This window comes from Pteropus alecto, unplaced genomic scaffold (assembly GCF_000325575.1).
Source record: "Pteropus alecto unplaced genomic scaffold, ASM32557v1 scaffold50, whole genome shotgun sequence".
In the NCBI taxonomy this organism is placed as follows: domain Eukaryota; kingdom Metazoa; phylum Chordata; class Mammalia; order Chiroptera; family Pteropodidae; genus Pteropus; species Pteropus alecto.
In genome coordinates, this window is record NW_006431918.1 from 3,459,184 (window position 1) to 3,481,099 (window position 21,916).

The 21,916-nt window shown below is 38.4% G+C and overlaps 1 protein-coding gene across 2 annotated transcripts in view; it reads right to left on the reverse strand.

The window, feature by feature from the left end:
- MSRA (methionine sulfoxide reductase A) overlaps nt 1-21,916 on the reverse strand; it is a 327,699-nt gene that overhangs the window by 172,734 nt on the left and 133,049 nt on the right. Inside the window, exon 2 of one of the 2 annotated variants that reach the window (XM_015600694.2) lies at nt 21,253-21,321. The exons of the other annotated variant lie outside the window; for it this stretch is intronic. Coding sequence (XP_015456180.1) covers nt 21,253-21,321 — 69 coding nt within the window. The remainder of the gene's footprint in view (nt 1-21,252; nt 21,322-21,916) is intronic. 2 annotated transcript variants of the gene reach the window in all.

The window sequence follows — 21,916 nt, forward strand, 5'->3', positions numbered from 1 at the left end:
GCGGTCTGTCCTGTCAGAGTGGAAACCAACAGGGAGGCCGAGCTTTCAAAAGAACACGTGCAGTCACCACATGTTCCTTTAACATTTTATCCAAACATTGCCTCTCTGCCAGCTCTTTTCTCCACTTTTGGACTTCACACAGAACACAGCCACGTTCACAGCCATGTGCAGGGCTACCCCCACTACCAGGATGCCGGAAAGTTAGACAGGAGAGCAAGAGTGACACAGCCATCCGCTTCTGAGAACGCACGCGTCTCCAACTCCTTTACAGTTTCTGACAGTTCGAGGTCACAAAACCACCTTGCCTGTTTTGCTTGCTGTATGGTTCACAATTACACTATCCCTTTTTTTTTCTTTTTTTTTTTACAGTTTGAAAGCAACCTTTGCCCATATAGTTCAAACTACATATAATCTATTTGAAAATGACTCTGAATTTAGAGACCTAACTCTTGACCATCTACCTAGGAAAGCTTAGACAAAGACATGTCTTTCCAACTCCCTGATGGGTATCCCCACCTTGAATTCAATAAACGTAACAACCGACCGAGCCAGCATCTTCTAATGTCTCTATTTGTTTTCACTGCATCGGCATTTTCCTAGACCCTTAATAGGAAAGCTGGGAGTCACTTTTTACTTGTCTCAGCCCAAGCAGTTTCCTGGTGTCCTGTCCCTCACATTCTCACTCCCTTCCCATCACCACCACCCTCATTCAGTAGCAGCCCACCAGCTAGTCACTGCCTCTTCGACCGTTATCCCGCCTCAGCTTGCCCCCTCACTGCGCCCCGTCTTTCACATTACTTTCAGGTTGATCTTTATCACATATACTTTCGAACATGTCATTTGTCTTCTTTGAAACCATGAAGAGGTAATATGCAAGAATCTTAAAATTAATAACATCCTTAGCATGAATATAATGGCTAGGTAGAGGGCCAGGGAAGGGAGGGAGCAATTGGGGGATCGTTTTATGAACTATATAGATGTCAAACCAATGTACTGTATACTTGAAACTAATTAAGATAAATAAATTTAATTAAAAAAAGATATAAGGTACTTTGTGATAGAGTTTAGAGAATGCAAATATATTGAGGGCTATGGGTAATAAACTAGGTTTCAGACCTCAGTCTGGTCACATACTGATGTGTGTTACTTTTCTAGTCTGTAAAACTAATATAATAATACCTCCCCTACGTACCTCAAAGATCATTGTGAAATTAAAATAATTAAAAGTTGAGAATTTAATGTAATGTAAAAAATAATAATAATATTTTTTATCCAATGATTCCACTGCTAAGAAAGTTTTAAGAAAAAAATTTTTAATTGAGAAATATCGATTTTTCAGAAATGTTTTTAAGAGCATTATTTATAATAAAAAATTTTGAAACTAAATATCCAATATTAGAGAAAGCATTTGATAAATGGTTTATTCGTATATAATTTGTAATAAAGTATTACATATCCATTTTTCTAAGATCATTTAATTGCGTAGAAAAATATTCAAAATACTATGCTAAGGGGGAAAAAGCAGGATATTAAACTATATGAAGAATGTGTTCATATTCGGTTTAATGTATATACTTTGAAAAACAGACTCAAGGAAAATAAACTGAAATGTTAATAGGGGCTATTATTTCTGAGTAAGATTATCTGTGATTTTTATTTTCTTCTTTATACTCTTCAGTATTTTCCAAATTTCTACAAGAAGTATGTATTCCAACTGTCATAATCAAAAAGAAGTTTTTTTTAAAAAAATGTTTGTATAGATTGATCGATAGTTTAGAAGGAAATGCAATAAAATGTTGGAATGATAGTTGCCTCTGGTTGTTCTCTTTTGTGTTTTTACATATTTTCCAAATTTTCTCTAATGCACATGTGTCATTTATATAACCAACAAAATTAAGATAGTTGTTAAAGTCTCATTATCCATTCTCCACCCTCAGCCACACCTAACACTCCATCCCATCACCACCCTCCCTGGCCATGTTTGTCATGTTCTCTGGCTTTGCCCTGCATGCTCCACCCCCACATCTGCCTTTGGAAATCCTGCCTATCCACCCAGAATAATAACAGAAATCACCATCTCCCTTAGGTCTTTCCAGAATGCCATTCAAATACAACGTTTCTCTTCTTGGAACACCAAAGCATGCCCAGGCCCTCTTAACTCGGGCCTTAACACAGTCTACCCTGTGGCACGACTGCTGGCTTCTGTGTTGTAACCTCCTCCCTACACCATGGGCTAAGAACATGGAACCCGCCTCTCTGGTTTTCTCTCTCATCTGGCATGGCACCTTGCATGTATTAGGCTCTTAAGAGGGAAAAGTCTGTTGAACTGAAATTCTTCGAAAATTTAATGAACCATCTTTTATAATTATGATAGGCTTTTTAATGGAGGTATTCCTAGAAACCATAGTGCCAGTTTATAGAGAGCGCAGATCTTCCTTTGAGGCTAAAGTGGAAACTCGGTGATTTTATGGAGGAAAAAAATGCAGTGCTGAACACTGAAAGGTAAAAGTCCTCATTTCTCTTTCCTCCATCAAATTCCTGGGTTGCTGTCGACATGGATTCAGAAGCACTGAATATTGTATATTTCAACCAGGCCTAGACTGCAGAAACCCTTGTGGTCTAGGGAAGCTCCTTATACTCTCTAAGCCTTAGTTTCTTCATCTATAAACTAGAAATAGAAATTATACTAATCATAGAGTCATTGAAAGTCAGTGCTTGTTTCCATTTTCTTCTCTCATTTTCCCTGCTTGCTCCACCTTCTCCCTCCCAACATGCACCTGCACATCCTCAAAACTCCCTCTTTCAGTCCCCTCAAGGTCAGAGCTGCTTCTCCTGTCACCCTTCATCTCTGAGACATCACATCGTCCTGTAGTGGAACCTGAGAGCCATTCCCTCAATCCTCAAATAAAACAGACCGCATCGTGGCCTTGGAAGCAGCCTATCCGGATTCTGCCTGTAGAATTTCTCTGAGCCAGTTTCTCCATTTCCAAGCGTATAACTCACTGGTTATCACTCAACCCAGATGTCTCTTCTCTAACAGCTACTTCTGAACCCATCACTTTTTTTAAAAAAGAAGCCTAAAGTCTTTTCACATTTCCACCTGCCTCCTTCCTGCCCAATATCACCAGCCAGGGACACTGCGAGTTGTACACCTCTGGGTCACTGACTAGGATGTTTTAAGCCTCAATTCGTCATCTGAAAAATGAGTAGAACTCAATTATTTCTAACATCTGGCTCAATCATTAATGATCTGATATCTCTCTGGAAAAGATAATAAGGAGAATTTAAATCTATTTTCCTCTTCTCCTCAACTTTAACTATGACTTTATGACTGTGATCAGTAAGCAAATAAAATTTCTCCAACAAACAGTACATAACCTCATTATCTTTCTCCTTATGTGATAAGAAGAAAAAAGGAGACACACTGTACTAGCATCTCTGTACACATAGAATCCCCTGATACCCATCAAGGAAGACAGTATTAGACCCACTTTAAGGATACGAAAAATGGAGATTACGAGAGGTTAGGTAACTTGCCTAAAGACACAGAATGAAGGGAGACCCAGGATTCTGACCCAGGCATGCCTGGAATTCAGAGTTGATGTTCTTTCCACTATGCCATGCTGCCTCCCTAGCAACAACCTTAGAAACTAGTCTTTGTGGAAAGCTGTGGAGACCTGTAAGCAAGCTGAATTAAGAGGCTCCCTACTACAGATCCAGAGTTTGAAGAATGATGCTGTTGTACCACATTATTCATTACAGAGAATTCAGTGGCACCTGCTAAATAAAAGGCAGTTCGTGGGGATCTCGTGAAAACAGCATGATTTCATGGAGCACTCTGCTGGAATTACATTTTCTATAATGGGATTTTACTGGATATAAATAAAGTATATAGAGAGTTGATAGCAAGGACACAGCACAGTATTTGCAACACATTTCCAAAACACTCCTTTCCAAAGCTCCTGTCATCTTTAAAGGCACTGGAGTGAAATCCAGATGATGTCACTCCTGTGATGTCACATCTGGTCCAGATGATAACTCTAACCAGGGCAAGAAACTGGAATCCAAATTCCAGCCACAATCTGACAGGTGTGAACGTTTTATCAGAAGGGGAACCTGGTCAGAGATGAGGGATGTCCTACTAAATTCTAAAAACACAACTCAGTAGATATGAGACAAGACGTGGCCAGGCCTTGGTCACAGAAACACATTCGCAGAACTTGGCTATGTTTGGCCTGGGACAAATCACTGCTGCTTAGCTGTCCAGCAGAGGAAGGGGAAGGAGAAGGGGGTTATGCAAACAGTTTTCAGCTTGAAAATGCTCCCCCAAAGAAGGTGAATACAGGTGGCAAAAATGGAAATGAGGTCTCAGTATATTTTCTTTACTAGCTTTAAGTTTTAGAAAATCTATATCATGTTAAATAATCCAACAGGATACTTTCTTTATCACTACTCTTACTTGAAAACTGCAAACTTTTTTAAATACCTTCTGCTAAAAAAGAACCATATAGCAGTTAGAGTCTGACATTTTCAGTATTTGATGACAATTAATTGCCTTCTGTCCACATCAATTCCTCATGCTGCTTTAATTTGATTAATTATTCTTTGCAGTCTTTTCTCTAATTTAAAACATGGCTATACAGACACAAATAAGTTCCACTGTATCTTTGTACTGTGATTAATGTGGTTCCAGGTTCTTTATACACATGACTATATTTCAGCCTTTATGCTGGGAAGTCTCTGAAGAGTATAGGTCTTTATTCATCAAAAGGGTTCAAGAACCAGTCCAAGGCTGGAAGAAACCTTACCTCCAACCTAGCTCAAACGCCCTGCTAATATGAAAAAATCTCTAAGCATCACAGCAAAAAGTTGTCCAACTGAAGCTTCTATTGCCCTCAACCTTTTGAAATAGTCTAGTCCACCTCTGCAGATCTGACAATGAGAAAGCTTGTCCCTATATTGAGCTGAAACCCTGGAATGTTCCCTCCCTTGCTCTGATCCCCTCCCTTGAGATCATAAAGAACAAATTTAGCCCCTCTGCCTCATGACAACCTGTCAACCCCCTGATTATTTCAAAACAGCTCTGGTAACTCTATGGAGCTCCTCTTGTTCAAGCTGAATATGAGTTCCTTCATCTGCTTCTCAGTAGATATATTTTTGAATCTATTCACTATCTCCTCCTCAGAATGTGCACCAGTATTTATCTCTTAAAGGACAGTGGAGCCACAACTACTCCCCAGGTATAAGCTGATGATGCAGTGGATTCTCCTGGAAAGGATGACAATTGGACATACCAGCACTGAGAGGGCTCAGGCTTTGCAAAATGAGCTTGCTGGGAACAGCACAGTTCTCTCAACTGCTGGGAAAAAAAGTGGTTGTTAAGTAGACTAGAGGATGGTAAATGATTAATACACAGCAACACCTCAATTCAAGAGAACCAAAGTCCTCCTGAGAAGATGAGCATGAGCTGGAGATCAGGCAAGGTAAGACTGAGCTATGGGATTTTATCAGGGCCTGATAAATATGTTCAACAGTTTGCCTAGGACAAAGAAAAGGAAGCCTTAAGAAAAAAAGATAGCATTCAATTTACCCAAGAGACATCCTTTAGTATTTCCCAGAAGTGTCTGTTCGTGGTCCCTGTCTTCTCTAAGGTACCTGCAATTTTATTTTCCCTTCTAGAATGGAGGAGATTCATGGAATATCAATGAGCAAACGACTATGACATTTGCCAGTGGGTGCTGATTAACACAGTAGAATGCTTTCAGTTCTGGCTCCATCCTCAGAGAAAATGTAGGACATATGAATGTAGAAAAGAGGTCCCAGATGAAGAAAACTTCCTGAAAGTGCCCCTAAAACAATCTGCAACTACAATGGGAGCCTCTTCTTATTTTTCTTGAGAAGCAGAAAAAGAGTAGAGGGGGCTAGGGCCAGCCTGGGTCGTTCCACTTCAGAAAGAAGGAAGAGAGTAGCTGGGAGGGCTGTTAGTGAAAGACAGAAAGACCGTGATAGTTGGCAGAGGGAATGCATGCCCACTGCCACCACCACGGTCCAGGCCACCTTCCTCTCTCACCTTTAAAGATGGAGCATCCCTACCCTTGAGGAAAAGGAACCAGATTTTATTTTTACTGGTAATGATTGAGGATGTGGTTTAAATGGGCAAAGTACAGTTTCTCGTGAAAGAAAAGGCGATAATACAGCTGTTTGGGAAGAGTATAATGAGAAGGCACATGCAGCAGCCTCCAAGAGTCTCCAGTTTGGTCTTTTCAAATCTTATCTCACATCCTTCTAATCCATTCTTCACAGTGAAGGTTGAGTGACTTTTCTAAAATTCAACCATGATCCTATCATTTCTTTGGTTCTTGTTACGTTTAAGACAAAGTATAATTTCCTTAACCTGGGTGGGTAGTGATGCCATATAACCACCATGGGAATTGGTTCGGCAGGAGGAGGAAACTACTCTTTCTCGAGAGCCTAGCTATGATATGGCCAGCACCACACTACAAAATAGTCTATCCCTCAGCAGGAGGAGGAAACTACTCTTTCTCGAGAGCCTAGCTATGATATGGCCAGCACCACACTACAAAATAGTCTATCCCACAGAGACCTGCCTTGTGAGAAAGTTACCATTATTTTCATTTACCAAATGATGACCCCAGAATGCAGACTGGAATGATTTCTAGTGAGAGGCAGAGCTAGTGTTTGAACTCAGACCTTGAGTCCATTTCAACGCCCTGTCACATGGAACCAGAGGAGGAGGAACAGTATTCCAGAAAAGGAGTCAACGTGCAGAAGTGAGAACAGGGATGGTCTGTGAGCAATATGGACATTCCAGGTTTCATGGTCATCTATTTTTATTTAATATCATCCCCACTCAAGATTGTTCCTTGATCCTGATTTGATCCCTGCCTTTGGCCCTCAAGATCTGGCATTCATCTTGAATATATTCCAGTCATAAATATCAAATTTATGGTTATTTCTCAAATATATATTTCTGCCCCAGTATCTCTACGCTCTTTCTGACAGTCCAATTACACATATATTAGACCAACTGACATTATCTCATAATCATCAAGATTCTATTCATTTTTTTTTAAATATTTTTTCTCTTTATCTCTCAGTTTGGATAGTATTTAATGACCAGTATTCAAGTTCACTAATCCCTTCTTATGCAATGTCCAATCTCCTAAATCTATCCAATAATTACTTTTATTTCAGATGCTGTATTTTTCAATCCTAGAAATTCCATTTCATTCTATTTTATACCTTTCTTTGCTGATATTTCCCTGTTAACTCATTCTGTCCACCTTTTCCTGTAAATTCTCTAACATATATATAATATCTGTTTGAAATCCTTATCTGCTAATTTCGACATCTGACTCATCTCTAGGCCTGACTCTATTGACTTTTTCCTTCGATTATTAATATTTTCTCATTCACATTTTTATTGCATATTAAACACTGGCTGATATGTGCTAGATTTTTGTGATTTTTCGTCAAAGAATGTTGAATTTTATCCTAGCAAGCAATTAAATTATCAGTGGGTCCTCCTGATCCTGAGGAAGCTTAGTTTCAGATTTTTTAAGAATGGAGTTTTTGCTTTTTCCTTAGTCCTATGATGTAACACTTTATCCTGGGTTTACTCCTAAGACATGGCCCTCCCAGAGTTTCAAAGAAAAGCCTAAACTTTTCACAAGTCTCTCTAACTTAGCAGGATTTCAGTTCTAACTCTCTCCCAAAACCAAGCAGCTGCTGAAATCTCAGCCTTCTAGCAGCTGCTTTCTGGCGGTTTCCTTGGATCACACATTGCACATGCACAGATAGAGGGAGCCATGGATTTGAGAGGATTTGATACCAAGATGCTCGGACTCCCCTCTATTGCTTCTACCTCCCAGAATGTTTCCCATTGATTTCTAGCTACTCCAGCAGCCCCTCGATTCAATGTCTTCTCTTCAGCCTAATATGGTAGCCATTTTCTATCTGTTCACTCTTTTTCTTAAAAGCGACTGTGAACTGGGAAGTGACCTCAAGGAGCTCAAGGAGAAATCTGGTTAAATGTGTCTTTTCCTTATATCAAGACTGTTCTTTCCAAGTTCTGCCCAAAGACCAACATTTGGTTGCTCTCCAGCCCCTTCAGACAACTGAGTTTTTAAAAATATTTTGTTCAGAGATAAAATTATCATCAGCTGGAGGTTCACAAACTTATTCAAGTGCAGAAATGAGTTGAGTTAAAATTTAAACCCAAATTTGGCTGATGACAAATATCTGAAATTCCATCCCAACAGTTTTTGGAGCCGAAAGAGTTAAGAGATTTATGTAAATTCTGATTTATTTCATTAATAAATTTCAGTCTTAGTTTAAACGTTAATTTCATATTTTAAATCACATCACCACATTCCTTTGATCTGTGCACCATTCCACACTTTGTGTATACAAGAAGTACAATTTGAAGCATTTCTAAACTGCTCAATGTATTGTGGAAAAACCTATTTTGAATGGAGTCAATGCACACATTCAACATAATTCTGAGTGATTTAATTCAATCCACTCCATCTATAGATGCAAGTGGTATTGATCTATAAGAAGAGTAGTAATAATAACATCTAAATACTCTCCACAAGAATTTGTACCTGTTTTCAGCTAATGTGTCATCTAAAAGGTCATTTAAATTCTTAATCCGCAGAGACAGAAAATACAGTTGGCCCTTGAACAACACATTTGAACTGCACAGGTCCATTTGTACGTGGAGACTTTTTTTTCAATAAATATGCACAGCACTATAAATGTATTTTCTCCTACTTATGATGTCCCTACTAACATTTTATTTTCTCTCGTTTAGTTTATTGTAAAAATACAGTATATAATAACATAACATAGAAAATATATGTTAATCAACTATTTATGTGATCAGTAAGGCTCCTGATCAACAGTAGGCTATTAGTAGTTAAGTTTTGGGGTCAAAAGTTGACTAAAAACTATAAAACTACAGTATTTGAGAAAGAATACACAAGGGTGTAGTTAAAGATTTTTTATTATTTTCATTATTTTTTGTTATATTTTTTATATTTATTATTTATTATTATTAATTGAGGCAGTGTATATTCAAGCCAAAAGTACTAGACTAGGACACAATAGCTTCCTAAATGGCATTTCTGCTTCTTTACTCACCATCCTCAACATTCCATCTTCAACATAGCAGCCAAAGCAATTCTTTTTTAAAAAATGATTCCTATTATGTCACTCCTCTGCCCAAAATCCTCTGAGAGCTTCCCATAGTGTACAAATAAAGGTCAAAGTCCCTCTTAATCTCTGACCTCAGCTACTATTCCTCCCCCCTTGCTTATTCCACCCAGCATACAGGCCTCATGCCAGGCCCATTCCTGCCTCAGGGCCTTTGCACTTGTATTCCTTCTGCCTAGAATGCTTTATCCACAGATCTCTGCACGACAACTTCCCTCACCTCTTTTGGGTCTTTGCTTAAATACCATTTTATTGCTATTCTCCCCAACTATTTTATTTTGAATTGCAACCCCACTCCAACCCCAACCTGGCATTTCCTATTCTCCTTCCTGTTTTAATCGACAGCAGTTATCACACTCCGAAATCTCATACCATATACTTTACCCGTTTATCTTATTTACTGTCCCATCCTACTAGAGTGTAACCTCCATGAGGGGAGGTGTTTTTTCTGTCTCCTGCTGCAATAAGTGAACAATCTGATGAATAAGTGAATAAATTATCTGAGTGCTAGACCCAGTTCTACCTTTAACTAGTAGCCTGACCCTGCAAAGTTTACTTAACCCTTCTGAGCCTCGGTTTTCTCATCTCAGGGTTAAATACAAATAATGAATGAAATGATATATATGAAAATACAATGTGAATATTACTACCCAAATATAAAAGTTGGTTGTTGTTAGTGATAGAGTTTTTATAGCCTCTTCATCGTTAGGTAGATTAAAAATGTCCTACATAGAAAAAAAAAAATGGACACAATTTTTAGACCAGTTATCAATGCATTAACAGCTGGTGCGCCTCCCCAGCTGTTTGTCATGTGTCACTGAAGACCTATGTACTGGCACCAGGAGTAAAAAACAGACTATTTGCTTGGATATCCAGCTCTTATTTTTTCCTATGTGGGAAAGCAAGGCCAGATGTTGAATCCATGCCTATAGGAGCTTCTCCACCTTGTGGTCACCCTGCTGCACATTTCTACTACAAAGCTATTAAGGTAAGGCCTGGCCAAAGGACATACTTGCCAATCGTAATTTATTCAGCCAAAAGAAAAGAATGCTGAAGAGCAGTGCTCATGCCTTTCCGACAGCTCACCTGCTCCTCAGGTAGTTTTTACTCTAAGCTCCTAGTGTCATCATAGTCCTGAAATTTCCCAGATGACCCTCCCCAAACCTTTCCCCATTAATGTTCCCTATGAGGCGAATACAAACTCTTTTACTCTTCCCAGTGCAAATGTCACTGCCACCTGGACAAAGGAAATATACCAAGGAAGAAGAAGCCTGGTGGAAGAGGGAGACAACAAATTCTCCCAAATACTAAACTGATACATGGGTGTTATAAGCAAGATGGATCCGGGCCTCCACTGGAGACATTTTCATCTCGACCTGACAAGTGACAATATTACAGAAATTAAGAGACTGGAAAAGGGGCATCACATAGAAAGATATCTGAGTTTCAAAGGATTGCATAGAGGTTTTTAGGAGTGATCAGAAACATGGCTAAAAAAATGAAATTTATTTTCCCACAAAAGCAGCAGCACTGATTCCTGAGTAAACTTGATTCTGGAAAGTCACATGTGAGGATTTTTTCACTCATCTTCTGGTAAGCATATTTCTAAAATATCTTTTTGAGTTCGTTCATGATAAGGTCTACCATAAAGCATCATGAGTTCTTTCCATATTACCATGGGTCTTGGAATCGCAGCTGAGACTTAGAAGGATATATGCTGGGACCTACACCAGAAAGATATACACTTGACAAACACCACTGTTGACCCCAACATCACTGGGATCAATGAAGAAACTCCGTCCTACTCAACTATAATCTTTTGTCTAAGTCCTGGAGCACTGGTGACACAAGAGGAAGTTGAAAGATGTTCCGTGTAAGAGCTCCTGGTATATACATGGACACCTGGGGTTTTGTGGACACTAAATTCTATAGAATTTAGAAAAAGTCCACAGGGTCTTTCATCCTTGTTCACACTATTTTGGCAAAAGGTATGCTGAGCTAAACGACTATTTCCCAGCATGAATCAAATATGTTGCTTCGACTGAATCTCACCTTCTTAGGGTTTCAGTGATAACATCTCCAGTTATTCCTGGAAAAATAGAACCGGCACTGCTGGATTTTGATTGCCTTTAAAAATAACTGTACATTGTACTGAACCTAAGAAATTACATTCTTGGGAATTATTTTACTTTTGTTTACTTTATTTATACACAGCATCATTCCAAAAGAAGAATTTGAGACAACTTACAAGAAAACATGTCTGAGATAAGAATAAAAATAAAATGTGATTTTAAAAAAATAAGTGAGTCAGTAAATAGCTCTCCTTCTTGAATCCCAAAATGCTTGGCAATGAGAACTACAGATAGTTTTACCTACTTTGTGAAAACTGCAAGGCGGACAGTATGGAAAATGGACTCTGACAAATATGTCTCCAGCTTCCCTCAAATTCATTCACGATACGAAGCCAAAGCATGAAACAGTGCTCCAGGTAGAACAGCCCAGCTGTTCATCTTTAAGGTGGGCAGCATTCCTGGGGAGGTTCTGTCATTTTTTGGCTGCTTATCCATTTTCATCATTTCAATATTTTGAAAGCTTTCCACATCTAGAAGTGAGACGACCCACAGCTCTCAGGCCCTCTCTGGAACTGGCTTTTTGATCCTGAGTCACTGAGGTTCACGACTGGGGCCTGCAAGGCAGCGTGTTCCCCAGTCACAAGATCTGGGGCGAGAACAGGAGGGAAAATGGCTGCTTCCTAGATCCAGCTTTGCAAGAGACATGACCTTCTGCCACCTGACTATGTGCATGCTTCTTTGTTTTACCCAAATCTGTTGAGGCAATCTGTCTACTGTGATTATATTTTCAAGCAGTGACCAAATGGTTACAAATTTCAATAATTTGGTTAAATGCCCAAGTGAAAATGGTCATTCAGTCAAATTAAAGAGGTTTCCATCATTTGTTCAATCATTTTTGATTTAAGCAACTATGCTTATATTTGCTTCTGCATCATGAATATACATTAAACCCATGCTCAGATACATGGAGCAATATGGTAAACGTGGGGAAAAAATGAAACTGCTTTCCTAATTAAGTTAGATGTCAAGGTAACCATATAGTTGATAAAAGGTGAATTTCTTTTTATAGAAATATTCCTGTTCATAAATACAGGGAAATGCTAGAATTAAAATATCTCCATCTTGCAGCCTCTAATAAAATAATGAATCTAGGTGGTCATCATCACAGGCTGCTCACTTCATCAAAAGAGAAAGAACTGGTTATTAAATGCCCCCTGATCAGGCCTCTAACTCCCAATTTGCAGAAAATATAGAGGCCTGACAAACATGATCATTCAATCCAGACTGAAGGAAACAATGCAGAATAAATTATTTAATTTCTTGAACAAATAAACTGCAAAGGAAGAGAGAGAGATGAATTTATACTAAGAGACTAAATATTTATATCAACCAATTGCAATGTATGGACTCATTTGGATCTTGACTCAAATAGTTTGAAAACCCATTTATGAGACAATAATGAAAATATGGACTCATGGAATATTCGATAATATCAAGAAACTTTTTTTAGATACGGTAATGGCATTGTGGTATGTTTTCAAAAGAATTGCTCTCTTGGAGATATATGCCAAAATATTCATGATTGAAATTATATGATATTTCAGATTTGCTTTGAAATAACCTGGGGTAGAGAAGAGAAAGAGAGTGGGAATTAGATGAAACACATTTGGCCCTAATTGATAATTGCTGAAGTCGAGAAAGTGAGGCTTCATTATATTAGTTTCTCTGTTTTTACATATGCTTGAAATTTTTTTTTACAATAAATAACTAAAAATTAATATATTTTAAAACCTACTTAGAGAAATAACACTGATAGAAAATTCTCTAAAAGATAACTAGTCAACTGACTGATACAATACAACTAATTTCTCGGTTAGGCACACTGTGGCACCCATGGGGCATGTGAACCAAGCTGTCCCTGATGGATGTAAAGAGCCCAAAGAGAAGAGCTGTGTGACCAAGAGTTCACGAATGTCCTCACAGTGGTTACTCTAAGGCTATTATTAGCAGTACTATTGATCGTCTTACATTATACAGTGTCCTCCTTACACGTATATCCTTGAAAGAAAATTCTTTCTGGTTCTACAATCAGAAATCTTATAATTCCCCCAAGAATGTAGATTTTCAGTATCATTAAATAAAACTGAAATCAATCACCACTTCATAACCATTAGGATGGCTATTAACAAAATAATAAGTGTTGGCAAGGATGTGGAGAAATTGGAACTTTTGTGCTTTGCTCATGGGAATACAAAACGGTTCAGCCACTGTGGAAAATGGTATAGCAGTTCCTCAAAAAAATGAAATACAGAATTACTATATTATCCAGTGATTCCACTTCTGAGTATATAGCCAAAAGAACTGAAATCAGGGTCTCGAAGAGATATTCGAACACACATGTTTATAGCAGTATTATTCACAATAGCCAAAAGGCAGAAGCAACTGAGTGTCCACCGAAAGATGAATGCATAAATAAAATGTGGTATAGACTTTCAATGGAATATTACTCAGCCTTAAAACAGAAAGGAAATTCTGACACATGTTATAACATGGATAAACCTTGAGGACTTCATGCTAAGTGAAATAAGCCAGTTATAAAAAAAAAAAATGTATTGAATGATTCCACTTATAAGGAGGTACCTAGGGTAATAAAACTCATAGTGGCAGAAAGTGAAATGATGGTTGCCTGGGGCTGTGGGAAAGGGAAACGGAGAGTTATTATTTAACAGATACAGGATTTCAGTTGGGAAAGATAAAAAAAGGTTCAGAAAATGGATGGTGGTGATGGTTGCACAACAATGTGAATGTACGTAATACCACAGAACTGCACACTTAAAAATGGTTAGAATGGTATACTTTGTATTATATGTTTTACTAAATTAAAAAAAAACTGAGACTGATCGCACAACTAACTGGTTTTTACATTACTGCCAGGAAATACAGAGCCAATTTTTATAAATTATATTGTATTATGGCATACGCTCTTCGTATATTTCATTTCTCATGTTTTTCTATGGTCTAATATTTACCTAATTTTAACATATGTTATTTTGCCATGTCTTGTATATATTTTAATTTTCCTTTATTTCATTTTATAACAAGGTCCAAAATAAATGGTTGGAAAGAATGGGAGCAAGAGAGAGAATATTCTGTTTATGTTATCTGCAACATGTAGCTCAGTATTTTTCTTAAAAATGCTAGTTGAGTTAAATTGAATAACAATTATCTTCTTTAGTTTTTGTTTTTCTCCATATCTATGTTTCTCTTTTAAAAAAAACATTAATTAACAGAGAAACAGTGGAAATATGATTGTTTCTCCTACACATCCTATTAAGCATATTTTCTCTGCAGGAATTTAAGAAATTTCTTCCATATAAATTAAATAAATCTTTCTTGTCGAATAAATTAAATAAATCTTTCTCATTTTCGAAACTAAATAAAAAAGTTGGTCAATTGGACAGTCACTGTTTACTACTAATGATAGTGAAAAAATTAGCCTAAACTAATCAACTCCATAGTTGAGGCCAAAAGAGAAATAATGGTATTTTCTGAAAGCTCTGTACTGATTCAAAAGGAAGCAGCCGATAATTTAATTTAAGCCAGTGATGAGAGTGGGCCTAATAGAAAGTTTAGCAAGGGCTGGCCATTACTTGGCCAATATTAGATCAGTCCTCAACTAATGCTGTCTGTTATGCTTCAAAATCTCTGAGTTAAAGGACTCATTAGGTCTTAGGCAGGAGAGACTATGGACCAAATGGAACTGACTAATGTTGGGGTCACCTGCTTGGGGCCTTGATCACAGCTAGCTCTGACTGGGAAGAGAGGGTGGCCCCCCAGGGAGCACCTCACCCTCACAGGTCGGCTGAGTGAGCAGCAGCACCTGAGATCTGACAGCACACTCTGTCACCCTATCCTAAATACCTTGATGATCTCATGACATTCTGAGATCAATTCTCCATCTCTTATTAAGTGCTATGAGCCAGGTTTTATAAACATAAATAACTTCAATTTCAAGTCATTCAACTACCCTATAAGGTAAATATTCCTCCCCTCATTTTACAGATGTGGAATGGGGCTGGAATCACACAGCATTAATTCTGTGAATTCTGAATTCTTTAGGACTTCCTTATAACTTTTTCTGGGGTGGGGTGTTATTTTCTGGGTCTTAAATGCATTCCAAATGTTTGAGGCTGATGGATACATGATCTCTAAACAAATGAAGTATGACTTTATCAAACATTTGATTTACTGCTTTCCACAATGGGCTCAGTTCCATTCTCTAAGCACAGAGATCCCCACCCACCTTCCAGCTTTCATCCTCTAAATATACTTCCCTCCTCTCCCTTGCCCCACCAGAGACCTTCTCTGACTCCAACTGTGCCCTCCAGGACCAGCTACACCACCCAGGCAATGCCATACAAATCAAAAGGAATTTTCAACACAGGTTTCGAAAGGTCTCATCCCCCTTCCCTATATTGTCTGACCTCTCCACACTCAAAAAGAAAATTAAAATTGAAATTATCACACATGAAAAAGATATATAAAATAAAATGTGTCTTAAAACCTGGCTCCAAGTAACTAATTACTGTTCCTTAAAGGTGCTTCAGCTTACCATGGGAGGAGGGCCTGTTTTTGTTTCCCCAAATGCCTCATCACTTAAGAAGTTTGCACAAGTTAGCAGCCTGCTGTTCTAACAGTCTTGTGAATTTAGATTGTTTGGTTAATTATAAACACATTTCAAAGTCATTCTTTCTGGCCTTTTTCCTAGAATGAGTGACTGCCACTCCACAGCTCACAGAATGGTCTTCAATAATTCTCAGTCAAGGTTCAGGGAGAAATATGCCACACCGGGATTTGATTATTTACCAACATAATGTTGGATTCAAGCCAATGAGACACCAATATACTTTCCTTTGAAGTCTGACATATTGCCTGCTGCTTTCAATGCTGCTTTCTTGGCTGGCAGACAAAATAACTGTAGCTGTTTCAAAAATCACCTCCAATTCACGTGGGGGAGGGTGGTTGTCTTGTGATTGGTTCATCTTACAAACACTGAGCTCATTCCCCTTTGGGGTACTGAAGGTGAGTCTCCCAGAGTGAGGTGCATCTATGGGCTTCAACAGCCACTGGCCCCTTGCTCTGCAATCAGTCCTTCCAAATAGCTTCAAGAAAGAGTCTAGTCTAGTGAATAGTTGGCACCTTGGCTATAAACAGAGATATGTAACAAGATCATCAGCACATTTTCACGATGTCTTGAATCGTTTTTTGCTCCCCCTTCAATAGCCCTAAGAGAGCATGTTTTGCAGGGGTTTGAGTTCCCAGAGCCATTGCTGTCAGGCCACTGGGAGCCAAAAAAACCATGCCAACCCTAAGAATTCACCGAGGTACTTCTGCTGTTGTCCCTTAGTATCAATTCCTAACATTACGATCCCTCACTGCAGAATCTTACTTCTCACCAAGCAGCCTGGATATGGGTTTCTAAATGATAGGATCAAAGAATTTCAAGATAGAAGTAATTTTTTCAAAAACGTTTAACATTCTGAAACAAAGTAAATTCTCAATTATTGAGAAGAAAGAATCTTAAAGGCTATTTAGTACCGTTTCCCAGTTGGTTGGGAATGACTTCTCTATTATTTGAATACTTCCAGTGATGAAGAGTTCATTACCCAACATCACTGGACAATATTAGTACAATATCAGAATTGCAAGAATATAATCAGATCAATTCCCCCATCTCTTATTAAATTGCTATGAACCAGGTCTTATAAATATGAATAACTTTTAATCTCAAGTAGCTCAGTAAGAATATAACAATATATATCAAGTAAAATCTTGGAAGTTAATATAACTACTGGTGTTGATGCTATATTATATAATGTTAAGTCTATTGCATTATAATTTTTCATTTGTTTACTTCATTTTATATATCTAATTTCATTATTTTTCAATTTCAACTTTACTCAATGCATATTTATTACTCTTGCACAACATTTTATAATATAAACTCTCTTTATAGGGGACATCATATCTCAGTTGTCTGAAATCCTTCAGGTTTATACCTCACTATTTTAACATAATTTTGAACAGCACCTTTTTCATTCTCAAAAGTATCCTAGTTTGGATGATAAATTTTATGGTCAAGTATATACTTTAAAGTTTTTAAAAACTGTATTTCTTTTTAAAAATAGTATTACAAATTCTCACAGATTAAGGCTGGAATCCCAACCCCCTACTTCTTTGCATTGTTCTCAATTAATAAGCTTTATTTTATTTTGAAATAATAAATCTTCTTGACTACTGAGTATTTTTAATAAAATGAATAGCTGCTCCAGGTTTAAGAATGACCACCACGGAGAGGCTGGACGGAGGCTGTGCTCTCTGCATGGATGGAGTGACCCAGTGCCAATGGGATGTCACTTTCATTAAGTTACTGGGAGCCGGAGAAACCTCTCTAAGTCAGGCACAGCATGTTGGCAAGTGTAACGTGGATGGCCTCATGTCTGAGAAAGCACTCCCTCTACTTGACCAGATTTCTTTCATCTTTGGGTGCCTCAGTTTCTCTGTCTCTAAAAGAGCACAATAATGCCCACTTCACAGAGCTGTTGGAGGATTAAAGGGACTATAGCCATGGAGCCCTCTCAGCTACCAGGAACAAAGACATTAAGTAATTGCACAATGTTCAGTTCTGCTTCTCCAGCTTGTGAAAAGAGGCTCCCACTGACTTGAAAGAAAGCATCACACATAGACAAGGAGAAACCAACGGGAGAGCAGGGCCTATTACCTTCATTATCATTGTCCTAAAGTACAGAGGAGAGAGACGGTAACAAAGAAGCACAAGAACTATGGTCACAGGAAAACAAGACAAGGACTAACCAAAGGGCCACAGAAGAAAATCTGAAAATATGAACATTTTAGTTACAAATCAATCTGTGAAGATTATATGCCAGAAACTAGGGAACCACTTATATATTCTGGTCGTTTGATATAGTAACACACTCATGTATTTTTCACAAGAGAATGTGCCCCCGTGCCTCGCTCTACCCTTTCTTACATTATCCACTCCAATCTAAGCACTTAATGGCAGTTCAATGGCCACTTTCAGAGTGGATTAAATTTAAAAGCTCCTATTTAGACAGCAAGGTACATTCAAATGATTAATCAATAGATAATGAAATTGAAACTGGTGATACTATTTAGGCATAAAATATTAAGACCTCTGAGAGTGAAGAATGAGTTTGAACAAGTAGAAAAGTGCCATTGCTGTTTTGGTGAACTCACAGTCAAGTAGGTGTGAGACATTCTCCTGTTCATTAAATCAAACGGAAAAACAAAAACAAAAACAAACAAACAAACAAACAAAACGATACATGATAGGAGAGGCTGGTACAAGCAGTAATTTCCTGGCAAAAGCTATGTCTCAAAAGTCCTCCAGAGCACCCTGCAATCCACAGAATTTCGCCAAACAATTTACCAAATTGGCTTGGCTAGAAATCATTTTTGTGCATGGATCTTAGCTACAAGGCACTTCTGAATCTATCAGACTCTCCCAAGTCTTCTTCAACCTGTGCGAAGAGTCAGGGGACTTTGTAAAAAGAGCATATACTTCAGGGTCAGTTAGACTTGGGATCAAATTCTAGCTCCATCATCTCATTGGCTGAGAGACTTGGGATAAGTCATATGACCTTCTCTGAGAAATAGATTATATAACCCTGCCAACCTTGCAAGGCGTTGGGAGAATTAAATGCCCAATATATGTCAAAGAGCCGAGAGCTATACTTAGTTTAACCTATTCCGTATAGCTACAAACAACCCAGAATGAAAGAAGCCCACCCACGTCACCAACCTCAGACCAGATGGACAAAGAATATAAGAGAGAAAAGTTTTTAAAACACTAATATAAAATGCTTGCACACATTTCACCAAAATGGGGGTCTTAATTTAAGTATCTGGAAGAGTCAGACTACAGTTCTAATAATGTAAAAATTCTTAGATGTTAAAAGATGTTCTATTTTACAATGTACATAATTCTGTACTTGTAGAAATTTTGCACATGATTCATCCCTTTTAAAACCACATACTCTGGCCACTCACAGTGGGCTTCTCAGGGGCTGCCTCTGGTCCTGAACAAGTAAGACGCGGAATCAAAGGGAAGGTCTCAGCACCCTGTCACCCTTCTCGTTCTACAGGGAAAAAACTGAGGCTTGGAGATAGGAAGTTGCTTGCCCAAAGTCAAACAATAAAGGCCTTGGTTTGGATTTTTGGGGGAGCCACTGAAAACCAAACCTATGACAAAAAAATAAGAATAATCTCATCACAGGGCTTTATTCATGGATATTTCCAATTCTATGGCCGAACAATGTCATTGACCTGCCTGGTACCGGATTTGTCCTTTGGGAAGTAAGTTTTCCTCCAATACCACAAAAGAGGGAAACCTGCTAAGATAGGTCAGTCACATTTTACATTTCCCAACATGACACGGAACCTACTTTCTAACATGCCTCAGGGGCTGAAAAAATCTCAAAGACAAAAATAATCATCAAAGAATGCTTTGAACATTGATGTGACATTTGCTGTCCCCTGGTAACAGATACTGTGCTAGGCCTACAACTTAGTAAAATGTCATCCTCTGAACACAATTCCTCAGAGGAACGTTAACAAATCAAATATTTAGCACACATTTTTAGAGTGTCTATTATGCTTTCTTTGTATGAAAATCAAATTCTCCATTTAAATTTCTGAGCATAATAATTTCTAACCACCAAACACTATATTTTAAAAGGTGACAGCCCATATAAAACAAGATTTACAAACACCTTGCTAGGCAGAATGAGCTCCTTGTTTCATAACTCTCCAACTGTTAATCATCGTTGATTATTAATTCTGGTTCTATCTCTGGGATTACGGCAGCGTTTTATGCTGAAAGGCTAATTTAGAGATGGGTTGTCCTGAGACTAATTTCCAGCACAAAGAAACTTCAATGCTTAAAGCAGTTTTACATTAAAAGCCCTTGCAGGAGGCTACCATCAAAGCTAAGGTAGGATGGAAGCCAGGGAAGCGGGGAAGTCAGGGTTCTTCAGGTTTTTAGGATGGGAGCGACCACAGTACCTGTCTAAAGGCAGAGGGGAAGAAACCAGAATTGATGCAAAGTTGAAAATCCAGAGAACAGAGGTGGAAATCTCTGAGAGGGTGATTGGGAATGGGTCCCAGGGCATTGCTGAAGAGAAGAGAAGGGGAGGAGAAGGGGCAGAAAAGAAGGGGCTATAAGGAAGAATAAGAAAGAAAAAGGAAGAGAGGGAGGGGAGGGAGGAAGGGAGCAAGTGCCAGACGCAGAGACACTGTGAAGACAGTTTAGGTGACATTAAATATGGAGATGACAAACTACGAATTACAAAGGACCTCTCTACAGAGAAGTTCTGCTCAGCCACATAATTGTACATTGTAAATATATACTCGAGGATTAGATTTTATTCTGCTTAAAAGACTTTAATTGATGCTTTCTCCTAAGAAATACATTCAATTCATAATGGAGAAGAAAGAAGTCATTCACTCAGACTGATTTTTGTGGAATAACAACTGAAAACTACTTGAATCCTAGCCTTTAACAAAGTTATACATCAATGTAAGAGGAAAAAAAATACCCTTCTAAGAAAGAACAACTCAAACCCCAAATTATCAGGTAATTCACAGTGTGGACATTAGAAATAGCAAATACACAGTTTGATATTTGGTTTGCAAAGTGAGAAAAGAAAGCATATTAAATTCTATAGAATAAGCTTTTCGGATCCCAGAAGTACTAAGAACTCAATAGTTTTTTGGCTCCAGTGATTGGTAAATATCTAGGAGAGCCCAGATTTTGAAGCCCTGAGGACACTTGCTAAAACTCAGAAATTTGGCACTAGTCTTTGCACACAGTTTGGGTTTTCTTTCAGAGTTGATATCTTACCAAATATAGCCATCTGTGTTCCCTCTGGGAAAGGTTCAACTGTGCGGTTGCCATTGACATGATGTTTGGCTAGAAAAAAAAAAGAGAAAGAAAGAAAAGAAATGCAAGTTAAGTGTAAAGTTCTACACACATACTAACACATGTCATTAAATGTGTCAAAGAGCCTATTTCTCATTTTTTGTTCGAAATGGCACCAAAGCTTACCCTCTTAAGACAGTTTCAATTATTTTGTTTTTAATCTCAGTTACAGAAGAGCCTAGAGATGGTCTGGTTCAGCATGTCAGTTTATAAATGAGTGTGCTGAGCCCAACCTTATGCAGAGCTGTAGAGCTGGTGGTGGCAGAGCCAGCCCAGCCTGAAAGCTCCTGGTTCCTAGCCAGAGGGTCCCCACTGTGCCAGGCTGTACCCTGAAGAACAAGGGGAGCTCCAGGTTCCAGGGTGAACTGGGGTGGCTTCCCCTAAAGACTCCTGATGGTCAGAACATTGACCCAATCAGTAAAGTGAGGCATAAAGACAACGGGGTCACATTGGGATCAATTTTTCAAGAAGCAGAAGAGCAGAACACATCATTTCAACATAATTCAAGCACTGTTCCCAGGAGCTAAACACACGTTCTTACAGACAAGGCAGATACTCTAGGGCTTGTTACTACTCTTCATCCCCT